Source organism: Meleagris gallopavo, chromosome 7 (assembly GCF_000146605.3).
Source record: "Meleagris gallopavo isolate NT-WF06-2002-E0010 breed Aviagen turkey brand Nicholas breeding stock chromosome 7, Turkey_5.1, whole genome shotgun sequence".
Taxonomy (NCBI): Eukaryota; Metazoa; Chordata; class Aves; order Galliformes; family Phasianidae; genus Meleagris; species Meleagris gallopavo.
In genome coordinates this window covers 15,300,956-15,316,438 of record NC_015017.2, presented here as the reverse complement: position 1 = coordinate 15,316,438, position 15,483 = coordinate 15,300,956, and the positions used below count along the sequence as shown (strand labels likewise).

At 39.0% G+C, this 15,483-nt stretch overlaps 1 protein-coding gene and 1 long non-coding RNA gene across 11 annotated transcripts in view; one reads left to right on the top strand and one right to left on the bottom strand.

Annotated features, from left to right (window-relative positions):
• Positions 1 to 12,647, top strand: part of HNRNPA3 (heterogeneous nuclear ribonucleoprotein A3) — a 14,476-nt gene extending 1,829 nt beyond the window's left edge. For 3 of the 10 annotated variants that reach the window (XM_010713577.3, XM_019617102.2, XM_010713573.3), the window contains 10 exons: positions 2,851 to 2,973; positions 3,063 to 3,209; positions 3,288 to 3,498; positions 3,752 to 3,841; positions 3,903 to 4,010; positions 4,104 to 4,184; positions 5,367 to 5,513; positions 6,680 to 6,805; positions 6,899 to 6,970; positions 7,057 to 9,017. In XM_010713577.3, coding sequence (XP_010711879.1) covers positions 2,851 to 2,973; positions 3,063 to 3,209; positions 3,288 to 3,498; positions 3,752 to 3,841; positions 3,903 to 4,010; positions 4,104 to 4,184; positions 5,367 to 5,513; positions 6,680 to 6,805; positions 6,899 to 6,951 — 1,086 coding nt within the window. In that variant the 3' untranslated portion in view covers positions 6,952 to 6,970; positions 7,057 to 9,017. Of the gene's footprint in view, positions 1 to 2,850; positions 2,974 to 3,062; positions 3,210 to 3,287; positions 3,499 to 3,751; positions 3,842 to 3,902; positions 4,011 to 4,103; positions 4,185 to 5,366; positions 5,514 to 6,679; positions 6,806 to 6,898; positions 6,971 to 7,056; positions 9,018 to 10,050 lie in introns of those variants that run through there. The other 7 variants (XR_002116646.2, XR_002116645.2, XM_019617101.2 and 4 more) reach the window with 7 other exon arrangements.
• On the bottom strand, positions 2,092 to 15,288 carry LOC116216810. Its single transcript, XR_004160310.1, has 3 exons — positions 15,036 to 15,288; positions 14,881 to 14,960; positions 2,092 to 2,180 (listed from the first exon to the last, which is right to left on the bottom strand). It is a non-coding gene; the product is annotated as an uncharacterized LOC116216810 (long non-coding RNA).
• Between the last annotated feature and the right edge of the window lie 195 nt (positions 15,289 to 15,483).

Below are 15,483 nucleotides of genomic sequence, written 5' to 3'. Positions count from 1 at the left end.
AGCTTGCCTCTCAGTGCTGTCTGCCTGCAGGGGCAGCCCAACCCCCACCCATCAGTCTGGGTGCTTGTGCCCGTGCTGCTGCAGTGCTGGGACGTGGCTGGGTGGCGTGACTGCGCCTGCGTGCTCCTGCTGTGCCTTGGCCCTGCCCCTCTGGCTCCATATTGAGTGGAGGAAACAGATCGCTCACAAAATGGAGGCGGCCTGCGCCGTGTAGGGCTTGGGCTTGAGGAAAAAGTAGGTAGTCACGGCGGGAAAGAGGGCTCCCCGCCTCCTCAGAACGTATTAATTTCTTAGAGAAAGCCGTTAAACTGCTTAGGTGGAGAAATGAAGTTTCTTTCCCGATTGCTAACTGCAGGCAGACTCGGCGCTACCACCCCCACTCCCTCCCTGAAGGAGCTGCAAAATGGCGTGCGGGTCTGCAGTGCTGAGTGGGAGGGAGCTGCGTGAGCAGCACGGTGTTGAGGGGGAGGGGTGTCACATTTCCTACCCAGAGAGACTGCTATTGTGACTAGTTCATAGCGGAAGGATTGAGAAATAGCATCATGCATGACAGAACAGAATGCTGAGAACCCGAGAGATACTTATCTCCTGTGAGAACAAAATGCCTGAAAAATAGCTCATAGCTGTGAGGTACTGCCTTCTATTTCTGTAGAGAATTCCTCTGAGACAGATATATTCTGAGGATAATAATCTCTGGTGGAAGAGAGAACTGCAAGTTGTTTTTTTTTTCCATATATAAGAGCGGCTGTTCATTTTCATGGAATAAAAATAAGCAGAGAAGGGCTTTGATTTTCCTTTCTGGAGTGATCTGGAATTCTGTGGTCGTTCTTTTAAGGTAGAAATGATCTGAGTTACCATTTGACAACTACATGGCCTTAAGTAGTCTTAGAGAATGATTAAAGTCTGGTTTTTGGGTTTCTGGATTTGGAAAAGTCTAAATTCATCAAAATAGAAAACTTAAGAGAACTCGTAATACGTTACAAATGTTCAAAACACATAAAAATCCCAGCTTTAAAACAACCAGCTAAAAATTAAGTAGGTACAAAGAAATGCGGCTAGGACAGAAAACAGTATTTCACTTAGCCTAAAGCACCTTCTGTATGCAGTATGTTAACCCTTCAAGATTTTAAATTTTCCTGTAATTGAAAGGGAGGTTTTTTAAATCATACTTTTGTAGGCTAGACCACTTAGTAGAAAAGAAGCTTTAACTTTAGCTAGGAGGCCATTGACTGCTGGTTATTTATATATTTATATATAATATTATATATATATAATATATAATATTCCTGTAGTAATGAAGTTGGTGCCTTAGAATAAAACTTGTTAATGAAAATGCTTGAGCTTGCTTTTGCACTAAAGGATCTATGTCCCAGATGGCTTCTCATAATCGTAGGCACAGTTTCTTGCAGTACAGCCCAACAGCTAGAAAACAACGGACCTTTAAAGCAGTGTATAATTTTGAAATTCTGTTTTGCCATGTATTGCTTCATAGTATGAATCGCACTGTAGAATGGTTGTGTAGCACTCAAAGGAGTATAGTCTTTTCTGACCAACTCTTGTACTACCCTTCTTATTTAAACTGGCAGAAGCTAAAGCACTTCACATGCAGGCTGGAAGCAAGGCTGCTTCAATATTACAGGTCTGTGGGTAGTTTTATGTAGTTCATCTCTTTGGTTGTGCTGCTTTTAGTCAGCTTAGACCACTGCACCAGAAACAGTGGAGCCCATTGTGTGTTACTGCTGCAGAATTGAAGTCATGTGCTGGTGTAGCTTGCCAGCAGCATAGCCACCCAGCACCTTATTACGAAGTGTCTTGCACTTGTAAAGATACCACATTGCAAAACAAGACTTTAATGTGATAACTTGTTAGAAGACTCCTTTGTCTTGGGGATGAGAGAAAGTTGTAAATGATTTTTTACAAACTCCTTTCAGAGGTGCAGGGCTATTTCCTGCATAACTAAAATACTACGTAACACTGAAAGAAAGCAGAAACATGAAGGCACTTGTACTTACAAGCCCACTTTATTTTTTCTTTGGAAGACTGGGCTTGAAAATCAGCATGTTTTAAAATGCGACTGATGACATGTAGATGATAACATCAAGAGCTTCAGTTTCTTTTGCTATAGTACAAGTCTTACTTGACTTGTTCTCCCCATTCTTGGTTATTCATTATTCTTTTTTCTGTAAGACAAAAGTCAGTGTACATTTAAGAGGTAAAATGGAAAGCCACATATGTACTTCTGCTTTTTTGCTTGCGTGTGCTGAACTAATAGTTACCGAAGAAGAAAATCTGTAATGTTAAGGAATTAAGAGTTGACAAATCTTCTTTCAAATGTGTATGTTTTTAAAAGGGTTTTAACACAAATGTTCCCAAAACACAAGATGTTTAATTTGAACAATAACTTTTTTTTAATCGCATTTGTATACTGCGATTCTGATTTTTTGATAGCTTCTTGCAGTTGTGCTTCATGAAGTGTTAGAGCTTCCCTTTATCTAGCAGTACTTCACTGCTAATCCCTACAGAACAATATGCAACTCCAGTATAGGATAGGCATAAAATGAATGCATTTCCATGGGGGAAGGAAGGAAGCAAGCAAGCTACTTATGTATTGAGATCTCTTTACTGTTGTTTGCATTTGAACATTCTTGAGCTGTTAGCCGCCGTTTTAATTAAAGTCACACTTCATTAAGTGTTGAACTTAACTGTGCTGCTGTTCTACAATCATTAGAAGACATGTTGATGCGTTCGACCTATTTGTAGTTACGTGCGCAGATAAGTTTTAGTAATGCTGTGAAATTTTAATTGTTGTTTGTATTCAAAATATGTATTTTATTTTTTTTATTTTTGTAGGGCCATGAGCCTAAGGAGCCAGAGCAGTTGAGAAAGCTGTTCATTGGAGGTCTGAGCTTTGAAACAACAGATGATAGCTTGAGAGAGCACTTTGAAAAATGGGGCACACTCACGGACTGTGTGGTAAAGTGTCCAAAATTAGTTTGTGCTTTTGAAAGGACATAGGTACTTAATCTAGTACAGAAATGCAGAGTACTCCCCTGTGTTTTTAGGTGATGAGAGACCCACAAACAAAACGTTCCAGAGGCTTTGGCTTTGTTACTTACTCTTGTGTGGAAGAGGTGGATGCAGCCATGAGTGCTCGACCACATAAGGTTGATGGACGTGTGGTTGAACCAAAGAGAGCAGTTTCAAGGGAGGTAAGTTAGGGTTTTTGTTGAACGTATTTCTTACTCTCTACCTACTTAAGAGGCTCAATGTAATTTTTGGTGTTGCAGGATTCTGTAAAGCCCGGGGCGCATCTCACAGTAAAGAAAATATTTGTTGGTGGCATTAAAGAAGATACAGAAGAATATAATTTAAGGGAGTACTTTGAAAAATATGGCAAGATCGAAACGATAGAAGTCATGGAAGACAGGCAAAGTGGAAAAAAAAGAGGCTTCGCTTTTGTAACTTTTGATGATCATGATACAGTTGATAAAATTGTTGGTATGTAGTTGTTTAATGGGAAGTGACTTAGAATAGAAGTGCAACTTAACCTCTCAAAAAAGCTGCTCATGGAGTATAAGATATTGGAATGATTAATTACTTGGACTGTAGTAAGAAACGAGGTAGACTTAACATTCCTTTGTGAAGTGTGGTCGTACCTTATAGTAGTTTATTTTATTATGAGTTGTACTGCATACTGCTTTCAGTTCTTTGGAATTACTCTAACTCTATCCCTTTTCACATTTTTCTCTAGTTCAGAAATACCATACTATAAATGGTCATAACTGCGAAGTGAAAAAAGCACTCTCAAAACAAGAGATGCAGACTGCCAGCTCTCAGAGAGGTAAGTTTGGAGTTATGCAGGGTTATTGTACATAACTGGTTTTCAATTAATGTAATTAAAGTAAAATACTTTGCAGGTCGTGGGGGTGGTTCCGGCAACTTCATGGGTCGTGGAAATTTTGGAGGTGGTGGAGGAAACTTTGGCCGAGGAGGAAACTTTGGTGGAAGAGGTAAATTACTGAGATGTTTCTAGGGTGTGATTCTTGCTCTGGTTGTGTCTGCTAAGTATTTAAGCCAACGACTTCATCTGTTTTGTGTTCCAGGAGGCTATGGGGGTGGTGGTGGCGGTGGTGGGAGCAGAGGAAGCTTTGGGGGTGGTGACGGATACAATGGATTTGGTGATGGTAAGTGTATTGCTGCATCTCCACGTCCTCCTCCCCTCTCCCCCCTTCCAAAATTGGGCTGCTTTAAGTCTTCTCTCTGCCTTGGAATTTAGTTCTGCACTGGTCATGTTTTGTACATTGTAGTGCTGTGAAAAGCTCAGATTTGTCTACCCTTCAAAATAATGGGTGGGAAAAAAAAAACTCTCATGTCATGCGGTCATGCGGTAGCTTGTAGTTTGTGATCAGTCATGACTGTGAACAATTAAAAGAAGTTTCTGCTGTTGCTTGAGATAACTAAAAGCAGTGACCATCAACTTTTTGGTCAACTGTAAGACTTGTTGATCACTGTCTTTTTCATGATGTATGAGCATCCAGAATATACCTGAAGAGAACTGTGCAAGTTTGCAAACAGCTGTGGTAATCTCATTTTTGTGGGGGAGGAGGGAATGAGAGAAGTAGCACGTAGTTAATTGCATCTTGATTCTGCAAGCAGATATAATATTGACTTCTTTTGGACCAGTTTCACAGTTCACAATTAACTTCGTTGGTATGACTGAGAACATTAAGTCTCTCATACTCTCTTGGTGACTTGAATTATTATTATCTTTTTAAAGGTACCTAGTAACTTTTAACACAAGTTTAAATAAAGCTATGTCTAGATGAGGCATGTCCAGCCAGTGGCCTGCAGGCTGCACGTGACCAGGGACAGCTAGGAATTAGCCCTGCCCCTTGCTGCTGTGCCAGCATGGCAGCAGCTCTTTGCTGCTCAGTGGTTTGGCCTGGCATTGGGCCCACACCCATCATTCAGCAACAGCCAGAACATCACCCCTGGACAGTTCCTCATCAGGCAGTGCAGCGCAGGCAAGCCAAGTACTTGGACACTATGATCTGGGTAAAATCAGTGAACTTTTGATGGCTCTGTCTACTGAGTAATCTCAGTTCAGAGGAATAAAGAGTGGCAGCAGCGACAGCCGCTTCTGCAAAGAATATGATGTGTGGTAGTGGATGTTAGCTGATAAAAAAAAAAAAAGTAATGATTTTTTTGTTTAGATTAAATAGTTTGGTTAAATGATTCAACAGTGATGATGAATACAGTGTGGAGGGAAACACTGCGGGAGATTTGTGTGTTTGTGTGACTTTTTAGCTTTTTCTTAGCAGGATTTTGCTTTGATGTGCTTAGCTTGTCTCTTCTTGTATTCAAAGGTGGCAACTATGGAGGTGGTCCTGGCTATGGCAGCAGAGGGGGTTATGGTGGTGGTGGAGGACCAGGATATGGAAACCCAGGTGGTGGATATGGAGGTGGAGGAGGAGGATATGATGGCTACAATGAAGGAGGAAATTTTGGAGGTGGTAAGATGCTAGCTCAAGTTAGCTGACCCTTTTTTCATTCAGGTCTGAGTAGTACAGTGCAGAATGCTCTGTTACACAATTAAAATTCTCTTCCCTCTGGATCCACTTGGATTAAATTACGCAACACTAATTTGCTTGGAACTTATTTTTCAAAAAGCAGCTGCTGCTGTAAATGTGTGATGGTAGAGTAGGAGAATTTCAGTTTTTGTCCATTTGAAATATGCTGTTGGGTATCAGTTTGCACTACGTAGATCTTGTCCTCCTTTGTAGGGACTAAATGTCTGAAGTTTATGGAAACTTTATTTATTGTCTGGTTGTGAAATGAGGTTCCTCAATTATTTTTATAAAAGCAGTTCTTTTACCTATTTTGTCCTTTGAAATAACCAGGAACCACATTATTACATGGCTGTTTTACAGCATTAGCAAGTGTGAACCCTTGATGAGTACATAATGGCATGGAAGACATTAAATACAAGTCTAGCTGTGTCCTGTTAAATCAGTTCAGCCATGTTCTTATTCTGTGTTATCAGTGTTAATATCTTTGCAGGAGTTTCAAAACGATATGGTTAAGTAATAAATCTGTAATTACTTTTTTGAGGCCTTTAAGGATGTATTTATTGTCAGGATATATCACAAAAACTAAAACATACGTGGTTCTGTACTAGAATTTTGAGGGGAAGAAGCAGTAAGAGCTTACAAGGACCTAGTGCGAGTTTACGGGGTTAAGCTGCAAAATCTGCTGCACACTTACTAATACCTTCTGGTGTATATAGGTGCTCATTGCAGTTTTATCACTTTTTACAGCAAATAAAAATTACTCTTGGCTTGTAGTTTATGTCATTGTCATGTACAGAGCAATGAACAGTGGAAGAATGATGGTGTAACCAGAGTTTTTCTGAGTTGGGAGGCATTAACTTTGGCCTTCTGTGTTAATTTTAAATTGCTACTCGAACCTATTTGAACTTTATAAGATAGACTGCTATTTTTCATCTTCAGTGATAGAACAACTTCTTATCTTTGGAATGCTAAAGGTTTTGCTGTCATTTGTGCATTGCAGGTAGAAGTAGCATGCTCAATGCTTGCAAGTCTATTTTAAATTGTTTTAAATAGCTGTTGCAATTTACACTGAATGTCACAGTTTCACAAACTTCATGAATTTATTTCAGGTAATTATGGTGGCAGTGGAAACTACAATGACTTTGGTAACTACAGTGGACAGCAGCAGTCCAATTACGGTCCCATGAAAGGTGGTGGCAGCTTTGGTGGTAGAAGTTCAGGCAGTCCCTATGGTGGTAAATATATTTCCGTACAAAAAAACCCCTTTGTTTAAACGTGCTTGGTATTTCTTACGTTTCAATATGTACTGGGTTTTGTTTTTTGTGCAGGTGGTTATGGATCTGGAAGTGGAAGTGGGGGCTATGGTGGTAGAAGATTCTAAAAATGCTACCAGAAAAAGGGTAGGTGTAATGCATATTTATAATGATGATGAATAATGTACAACTGTTCACTGAGAGTAATAATTTTCTTATCCTGTATTCAACAGGCTACAGTTCTTAGCAGGAGAGAGAGCGAGGAGTTGTCAGGAAAGCTGCAGGTTACTTTGAGACAGTCGTCCCAAATGCATTAGAGGAACTGTAAAATCTGCCACAGAAGGAACGATGATCCATAGTCAGAAAAGTTACTGCAGCTTAAACAGGAAACCCTTCTTGTTCAGGACTGTCATAGCCACAGTTTGCAAAAAGTGCAGCTATTGATTAATGCAATGTAGTGTCGATTAGATGTACATTCCTGAGGTCTTTATCTGTTGTAGCTTTGTCTTTCTTTTTTCTTTTTATTTTCCCATTACATCAGGTATATTGCCCTGTAAATTGTGGTAGTGGTACCAGGAATAAACAAATTAAGGAATTTTTAACTTTTCAATATTTGTGTAGTTCAGTTCTTCCACATTTGGTACAGAGAACTCTATAACAGAAATAAAATGTAGTTTAGGGTGTTTCCTTGTTAGTAGAGAAGATTAATGCATTTCTCAATTACTATTTTGTATTAATTTAAAGTTAACAATAGAAACACCTATTGATTTGCAGTCTTAAGGGGTCTAGTCTCAGTGTATATATGTAACTGTCATTGATAAGAGTTACATAGGCATACAGAGGGAGAACATCTGTATGTTGCATTATAGTTTGTTTAGATGTATAACTAGGATTGAGTTACTCAAATTAGTGTTTGTGAATTATAGAACTAAGCTTTACCTTCAAATGAAAATTTCAAATTACTTTTTGGTTTGTGCATATTTTTTTAATTTGTAGTTCTGTATTAGTAGTAGCGCTTCAAGAAAATAAGGCATGATAAATATTTTAACAAGACCAACTTTAGTCACATTCAAGCTGTCTCCAGTCTCATTTGAGATGTATAAGGGATAACTGCAGTTGCTGAAGTTCTGGGTGAAGAGAAAAAGAAACTTGCTTTTTACCTTTTTATTTATTGTAATTCCCGAGAAGTTAAGGTGGGGTGGGAATCAAGTGCCTGTTTCCTTGGGATATACAATGATTCTGTTTCAATAAAACTATACTTTGGGGAGGGTGGCTTGGAATTTTCATCCCCTTCCTTTCTCCCCTTTCCCCTCTCCCTCACACCAGACTGTGCTGTTTCAATTAAATGAGGCATCATAGTGAGAGTAATAGGTATGTTCCTAAATAACTTAATGGCTATATACTTTCTTGCATGCACCCTAGGCAATTTTCTGGACACATTCATCTGACTGGGAGCCAAGGGTAGCACAGGTGTAATCACTGACAGTCCCAGGTAATGGCGTTCCAAAAGCCCATTCACCATGGGCTATAAGTAGCATAGTTTTCAAGCTTTTTCCCTTACGAATATCTAAGCTCAGGTAAGAGCTTGAGGATGAAACAAAACACAATCTAGTTATATTTTACTGACCAGTAATGCTTCCCACAGCATAGAATGGTGCAGTTTTAAATTTCCAGAGGTAGAATGATAGTGTTTTATACAGTTTGATTTGATGCACTGGAGTAGCAAAATCTTATCAGCACATCTGGCTAGAAATTGTACTCAATTCTCATTACTGAACTCCAAATTAAGGCGCTACAATCTCTGCTTTTCTCAGCTGATGTCACTTCTCTCTCAACTATTGCCAGGACAGTGCTTTCTGACAATTGAGACTCAGAAGAGTAGGGATACAGTCAATAGAAGAAATGTTCAGACACTTGACAATATGTGATATTGGAAATTACACCTGTTTCACTTCTGGGTCAATGTGCAGTATAAGGTAAATGCAATTCCAGTGTAGGAATGAATCTGCAAAGATGTATGAAATGGCTCAAGGCATAATCAGTCATATTAATATAATTTTAAGAAGTTACTAGAAAAATGAGTGTGTTGCTTGGAAAAAAAAATTAAACAATGTTATTTGAACACTGTTATTGAGTGTATTTAGACTGCAGTACACTAAAACAAGGAACCACTGTCAAGATGTTAGCCTCCAAACTGGATTTCAAAGTCTGCTTATTCTTTTCTGTGGAGTTTTAAACTATCTCTAACTTAAAAGCAAGAATTGCTGATGCAGTGAACGTTCTGTTGTTGTACGTAATTTGGGCTTGTGGGGAGGGCGGGTGGGGGAAGGTTGTATTTCAATAAAGGCGTTTTTTTAAACAACCCACTTGGAGTTTGAAAACACATTAAAAACTAAAACATCTCACTAGGGAGTGAGCCACCCAACTGCTGACTTGCTTTGTACGTTGCTACACCTAGAAGATGTGTAGATTTGTAACTGGGGCCTGCATCTGGTTGCAGGGGCAACTGGAGAATGGGGTTGATGTCCCTTCTGAAAATGGATATGGTATTTCTGAAAGTTTTAGAATGTATTGACAGTGTTCTTTTTAACAGGGCCTCTTGTAGCTGTACTGTGACAACAATGTTAACTTTGAAAAATAGTGTCATAATAAACTTTATGAACAAGATCTGTATGCAACCTTTTAAGAGATGGAGTGTGTAAGTGACCGCTTTGTAGGTGGGTGGGGTAGCTTAGCTGTTGTTTGTGATGTGGAAAAGTGTAAGCTGTGAGGACAGTGATTAACCGGTTTTAAAGAACCTAGGATGTACTTCTTTGATCCATACTTTGTTAAGGAGACCCATAAGACAGGAAGGACTTCAGCAGCCTTTTGAGTATGGAGAAGTCAGCATAATTAAAGAATGACAAGGCAGCAGGAGCGACAGCTTCAACTTCCAGAAAAGTGAAGGCATAAGATACTGTGCTGATAGTGAGCAGCTTTCCAAAGTCTAGTTAAATCTGCTTGTCACAGCTGAAATATCGAAGAAAGTCTAGCAAGAGTTCTTCACCTTTTGGAACCTCCTTGAGTGATAGCTACTTGAGTTGACTCAAAATCAATAGGTCTAGCATTTAGACCTGAAAGGAAGGGCAATGAGCATAGGTAAGGTTTGCCTTTAACATTTTTCATGAATTAAAAAGAGTAGTCGGAGGTTTTGAAAACAAGGTAAGAGTAATTTCTTTAATTTTCAGGTTGAATGAGAAGCTGCTGCTTGACAAAATGGGGAATGTCTTGCACATCCTCTTCCATTGAAGGTTTCTGACTGGGTAAGATTGTAGTGCATAGTAAAATGTGTTTATTGCTTATTTCCTTCTAGGCTTTCCCTGACCAGCCTTTTGATAGCAGGGAAAGCCTTAAGTATAAAGGAGCAAGTGTTCCAAAGTATGTCATCCACTGTTTCTTGTTCTGGATTAGGGGTGTTGGCTGACATAATTGCTGTTCAAGAATCTTCCGTTCCTGGCAGGTACAATAATGCTATGTCAGAGATCAACAAAACAAATGATAAATGGTTTTAAATATGTGCTCTAATTACCATTAGGAGTGCACTGTCTTTTTTTTTTTTTTTTTTGAGAACGTGTTCTTGAAACCCAGTGTGACATAGAAGGGCTAGGATATGTAAGCTGTTCATCACAGCTTAGTCCTGAGTAGTTCTGTGCTATCCTGAAGCTCTAATTGGCATTAAGACATTCTGCATTTATGTGACCAATGATTTTCCTTCCTAATAAATGCCTTGCCTTACCAAGCGAGGTTGTACTTAAACATAGAGTTCCCTTTCAGATGTTTTGGTGCTTTCAGGGTAGGTTTGTGGAGGCTAATATTTTGAAGTGATACCCAGCTGAAAGCACCACTGTATATGGATAAATAGCAATGAAATTAATTCATGGATTTTTTTTTATTTATTTTTTTTTTGTGCATGTGGGTTCTTAACTCTTGGAATGTGTATTTCCTATTCTGCTGTATCCCAGGACTGTGTCCCATACCTGTAAGAGTCTGTAATTTAAAAAGTCCTTTGGATAGTAGTTAACTATTTGAACTTCTCAATACCTCTTTGCATCTTTGCAGTATTTTTGAAAAGTCTGTTTCTATTTTAGTGTTTTTATGCTTAACTTGCTCAGAACAAGTCAAATGGAATATATGCAATTCAGGACTTCGCTGTACTGCAGACTGATTCCAGTAGCTGAACTTGCTAGCAGCTGTCTGAACAGCTAGAAAGCAAACTTCATGTTGAAACACATACAATCAGAGGTTAACTTGAAGTATTTTTACAATGGTAATGTGCAGATTTCATATAATCAGGAGACACTTAGTAAATGGAGATCTCATAGTGAGTATATACTTAAATAAAATGTTGACAAATGTTTTTACTTAGTCAGGGTTGAGCCAAATTTAAACCTGCTGCATGAGATCACAGTCTCCTTAGTATAGCATACTAGGTAGCTTGTTACAGATGACTTGCTTGCTGTCTTACCTAGAGGTGAAAAACACCTTAGTTTTCTCTCTGCTATGCAGTGTTGCCCTTCTGAGATGATGTAGTCACTCAATGCCACAAGTCACCCAGGGAAAGCATTCATGTGCTCACTTTATACAAAGGTATTTGCCCATTAGGGGAAGGGTGGCAATTTTTTAAAAGGAAAGATCTTGGAAAAATGAGTAAGTTTTACTGAACAAAAATTTCTAGCTTGTATTCCATTACTCAGTACAGCAGCCTAGTAAAGCCTTACCCCCCCATACTGTGGTTTTTAGTTCTTTTTTGCACCAAGTGTGTGCAAGAAGATACTCCTCGAGTTACCTTTGCATTTGATTTTATAGCACTCCTATTAAATTGATTGGCTTCAGTTACGCATATCCCATTGGTTGTGGGTTTTTTTGTTTGTTTGTTTTGCTTTTCTTTCAGAAATAAAACTTCTCAAAGATGATCAAATCCTTAAGGCATATTTGATCAAGCATATTTTTGCCCAAGAAACACTTCCAAGAGTAAAGAACATTATTTCATGGCTATTTTTCTCTAGCAGCTGTAAATGGAGATGTAAAGATGTGAAAATAAAGTTGCAAAGTATTGCAGTTCTGTAGAAACTTACTAAATACCTAAAACTGCATGTTAACTTGAAAGCTATTTGTCCTTCCAGGTAGTAAACGTATTTGCCCAAAATGAGCCCAGGCTGATGCAGATGTGATAAACTGTTTTTAGACAATACCGAAACAACATGGCATCTTAACTTTGATATCCTTTGAATATTTTAATATGGGAATGGGAATGCTCCTCCTCTAAGTATTGCTTGTGTGATGTACTGACTTACTGGTTTTGCTTCCTGTATTGAAGCCATTAACTTTTATTCACAGACTGCATTACAATGGAGTATTCACATACCAGTCTGTGTTCTCTGACAAATATTTGTATCTTGTGTATCATGAAAGATCTTGAGTATCACTAAAATGCAGATATCTGATGGATGGATTCTTTTTCTGCTGTGGGTGCTACAGGTTGACATCTCTGTCTAAGATTAGCTTTTTCCTCATCTAAAAATCCAAGTATCTCCATAGAAGAAAAATGACCTTCATGTAGAAGACAATATTGCAAGATTGGAAACAGAATAATATATTAAAATAACTGGCAAAGACTTCAAGAGCAATGGTGCTAGTATGGTGATATCTGAACCTTGTGGTTAAACAAGTTAAAAAAATATGGAAATGAAAATTTCAGTATAGTCCATAATGGATTGAAATGTTAAAATATTTCATTTTTGTATCAAAATAAAGTGTACGTTGTCAAATGACTCACAATCTTAAATGTGTTGCCATCACTTTTGTTTAGTGCTGAGAGGAGTACGAAGTAATCTTAATTTACTACAATGCAGTGGTGGGGTCATTGTTCAAACCAGAGTCTGCAAGTCAGAAGTTCACTTTGATTCAACTCAGCTCCTGAGCTTTAGTTGTAATGGCTTTGCAATGGAATGATTTGATCAAGAAACAAAAGGTCTCCATGTGGAGGCTTGTCAGTATGAGAAGTCAGAATTCCATGCATGAGAATTTACATGATGTGGCAGTGTCACTGGTCGTTCCTAGGTTTGGGAGCACATCCTGTACCTTGGTTGTGGTCATAAAATGAAAGTCTTGCAACCTAATATTTTCACGTAGACTTAAATGGTCTAATGCAGAAATGCCACTGTGTTTGTGATGGGGAAAGTTTGGCTTTGTACTGAATGCACGTTGTGGTCTGAGTTACTTCAGACTTTTTGCCAGGAGAATTCAAACAAGATTTCTACATTAACTGTATTCTTTTTATCACACTATATTTTTCGTCTTGGTAATGGAGTAAGTAAGCCTGTATCACAGCAGGCCCTGCAGAGGCTGTGAGAAAGTTTGCATTACTGCTAAATAAGTACCAAATTAAAATGGAGGGCAGGGGTTTATCATGGACTGTTTTATACCCAAATTGTGATTAAAATACTAATGTTTCATCTAGAGAGAATGTTTTCTTATCAAGCCCTTGATAACCTTAGATAATGGGAGGAGGGGTAGGAGAGAGGAAGCATCTTACTGTTCTCTGCTGTACTGTCAGATGTACCTGTTTTAGAGCTACTGTGTATCACTGTTCAGGGCCATAGCTTAGTATGATTTTTTTTTACTAGTGCTTATAATTTAAAATTGCCATTCTCAGTAATGCTTTACATCATCTTGCTTTAAATGGCACCGAAGTCTCACGTTCCTCTAGTGTTTCAGACAGCTTTGATGACTCCTAAGGAAGCTTTTCTTCCTTGGCAGTACTACATTCAAAGTCAATACAGGCATACTGAACAGCAACAGCAAGAAAAATACCCCATGCTACTGTGATATCTTTGATTTAGTTTACCTGGTGACTGACTGCTCTATCTAGAGCAAATAAACCTGCTTAATCTGTCAATCCTGGCTTTCAGTTTTTGAGCCATTGGTATTGACAATTTGCTCAACAAAGTGATGTCCTCTTGTGTTCAGAGTATGTCAAGGACTCTGCAGGGGGATGGACTCATGCTATTAACGTGAAGGTTGGTAAACAAGGTAAGTGCAAGTCAAGTCACCTGGATTTCTATTTGCCAACAAATACCATCTGCAGAAACAAACATCTCTGCTCAACGTCAAGGGCAGTATTCCTAGTATTTCCAAGACTCTTGCAGTTCTTGGAAGCAGCTGAGCTTAGAATGTCTTTCCTTTTTTTTCCTCCTGTCTCCTTGTGTGAGCCTGCAATTGTTGCAGTGCTTACGTGCAAGACTTGGCTGTTTTGTTGCACCTATTTCCTGAAGTGTAAAAGACTCAAATCACTGTGTAACAAACCGCAGTTTAGCATGAAGTTGGGAACATGCAGCCATGTGCAGAGAAGACGAAGAGGGAAACATTTGGTAGTTCTTCCACTCTTGGTACCAGTGAGCTGACAAATCAGCCTAGGCTGTTTCAGGGATCTGCATCACTGCAGGAAATGGCCACAACAAATCTGTGGTTGGGCCAGACCAGAGTGCAGCCAGGCCTCTCCAGAGCTGCCTTACTATGAGGCCCAATAGTGCAAATGAGAGCACCTTGCCAACAGGATTCTCTTGGTACAGTTACTCAAGGCTTAATAGCTTGCATTCCGTCAGAAGAAAAAGAGAGACATGCCTGTGGGGATAATCTCTGTTATTCTTCAGCTGTGTTAGATAAGATTGAAAGTTATGATAGTATTTTTCCAGCATCAGCTACTGACCTGTTCAGAGCTGCTTTTGAGAATACATTATTTATAGAAAGGGGAAGAATGAATGGTAGTTTCCACTCTTACAATCTTGCTTGAGGGCTACTCTTCCTATTGTCTGCAGCTGTGACGGTTAAGATTTTCACCAGCACAAGTGCAATCCTTGTTTCCTAGCATAATGTTTAGACTTATTTAGCTAATATAATGAAATGCATTTAATGTGGTTCTAAAAGCAGCAACAGTTTTCACAGCATTAAGGTGAATGTCCTGACTTTTTAAAAAAACTGTAAGAAATAAGTTGAAATTGAAAATGTCTTGTACTTACTGGCCTGTACTTATTGACTCCTTCTGACCTCACTGTATCTGCTGCCTCAGATACAAACACCTGTAGGGCAGGACCACACTCTGGAAAGTAAGTAACACAGCATGAGAAGTTGTGTGAAACTGTTACCTGTGCACTAGTTCTTTATGGGTAGGCACCTGGAATCTGTCAGCTGGAGACTGTCTCCTGGTATTGGTACTTGGCTGCACTGTCTTTCCGATAGGATATAATCAATAGGAGCAGGGTTCCTAGCATCATCCAGCCCTGGAATACAACTACCTTCTTGGTAAAGCTGTTGGAACAGATCTGCTTTCCTACTCCTGGCTCTTCTCTGGTTAGCTAACGTCACACTTCAATAGAGACTGTGTGCATGTTGGCACCAGGTAGCAGAAAGGCCTCTGCTATGCAGAATCTGTAAATGAGATAACAGAGGGTGAATGACCAGCTCACAAATTGTAAATACAAAATTCTGGGGAGTAATGAAAACAAAAGCTGATAGCAAAGGATTACACTGCTATCATTACTGTGACCAACTGGACAATAAAACGCTTGTGAAATTTAGTGCATTCAGGGAAAAGCCCAACTGACAGCTACACCACAGTTGGT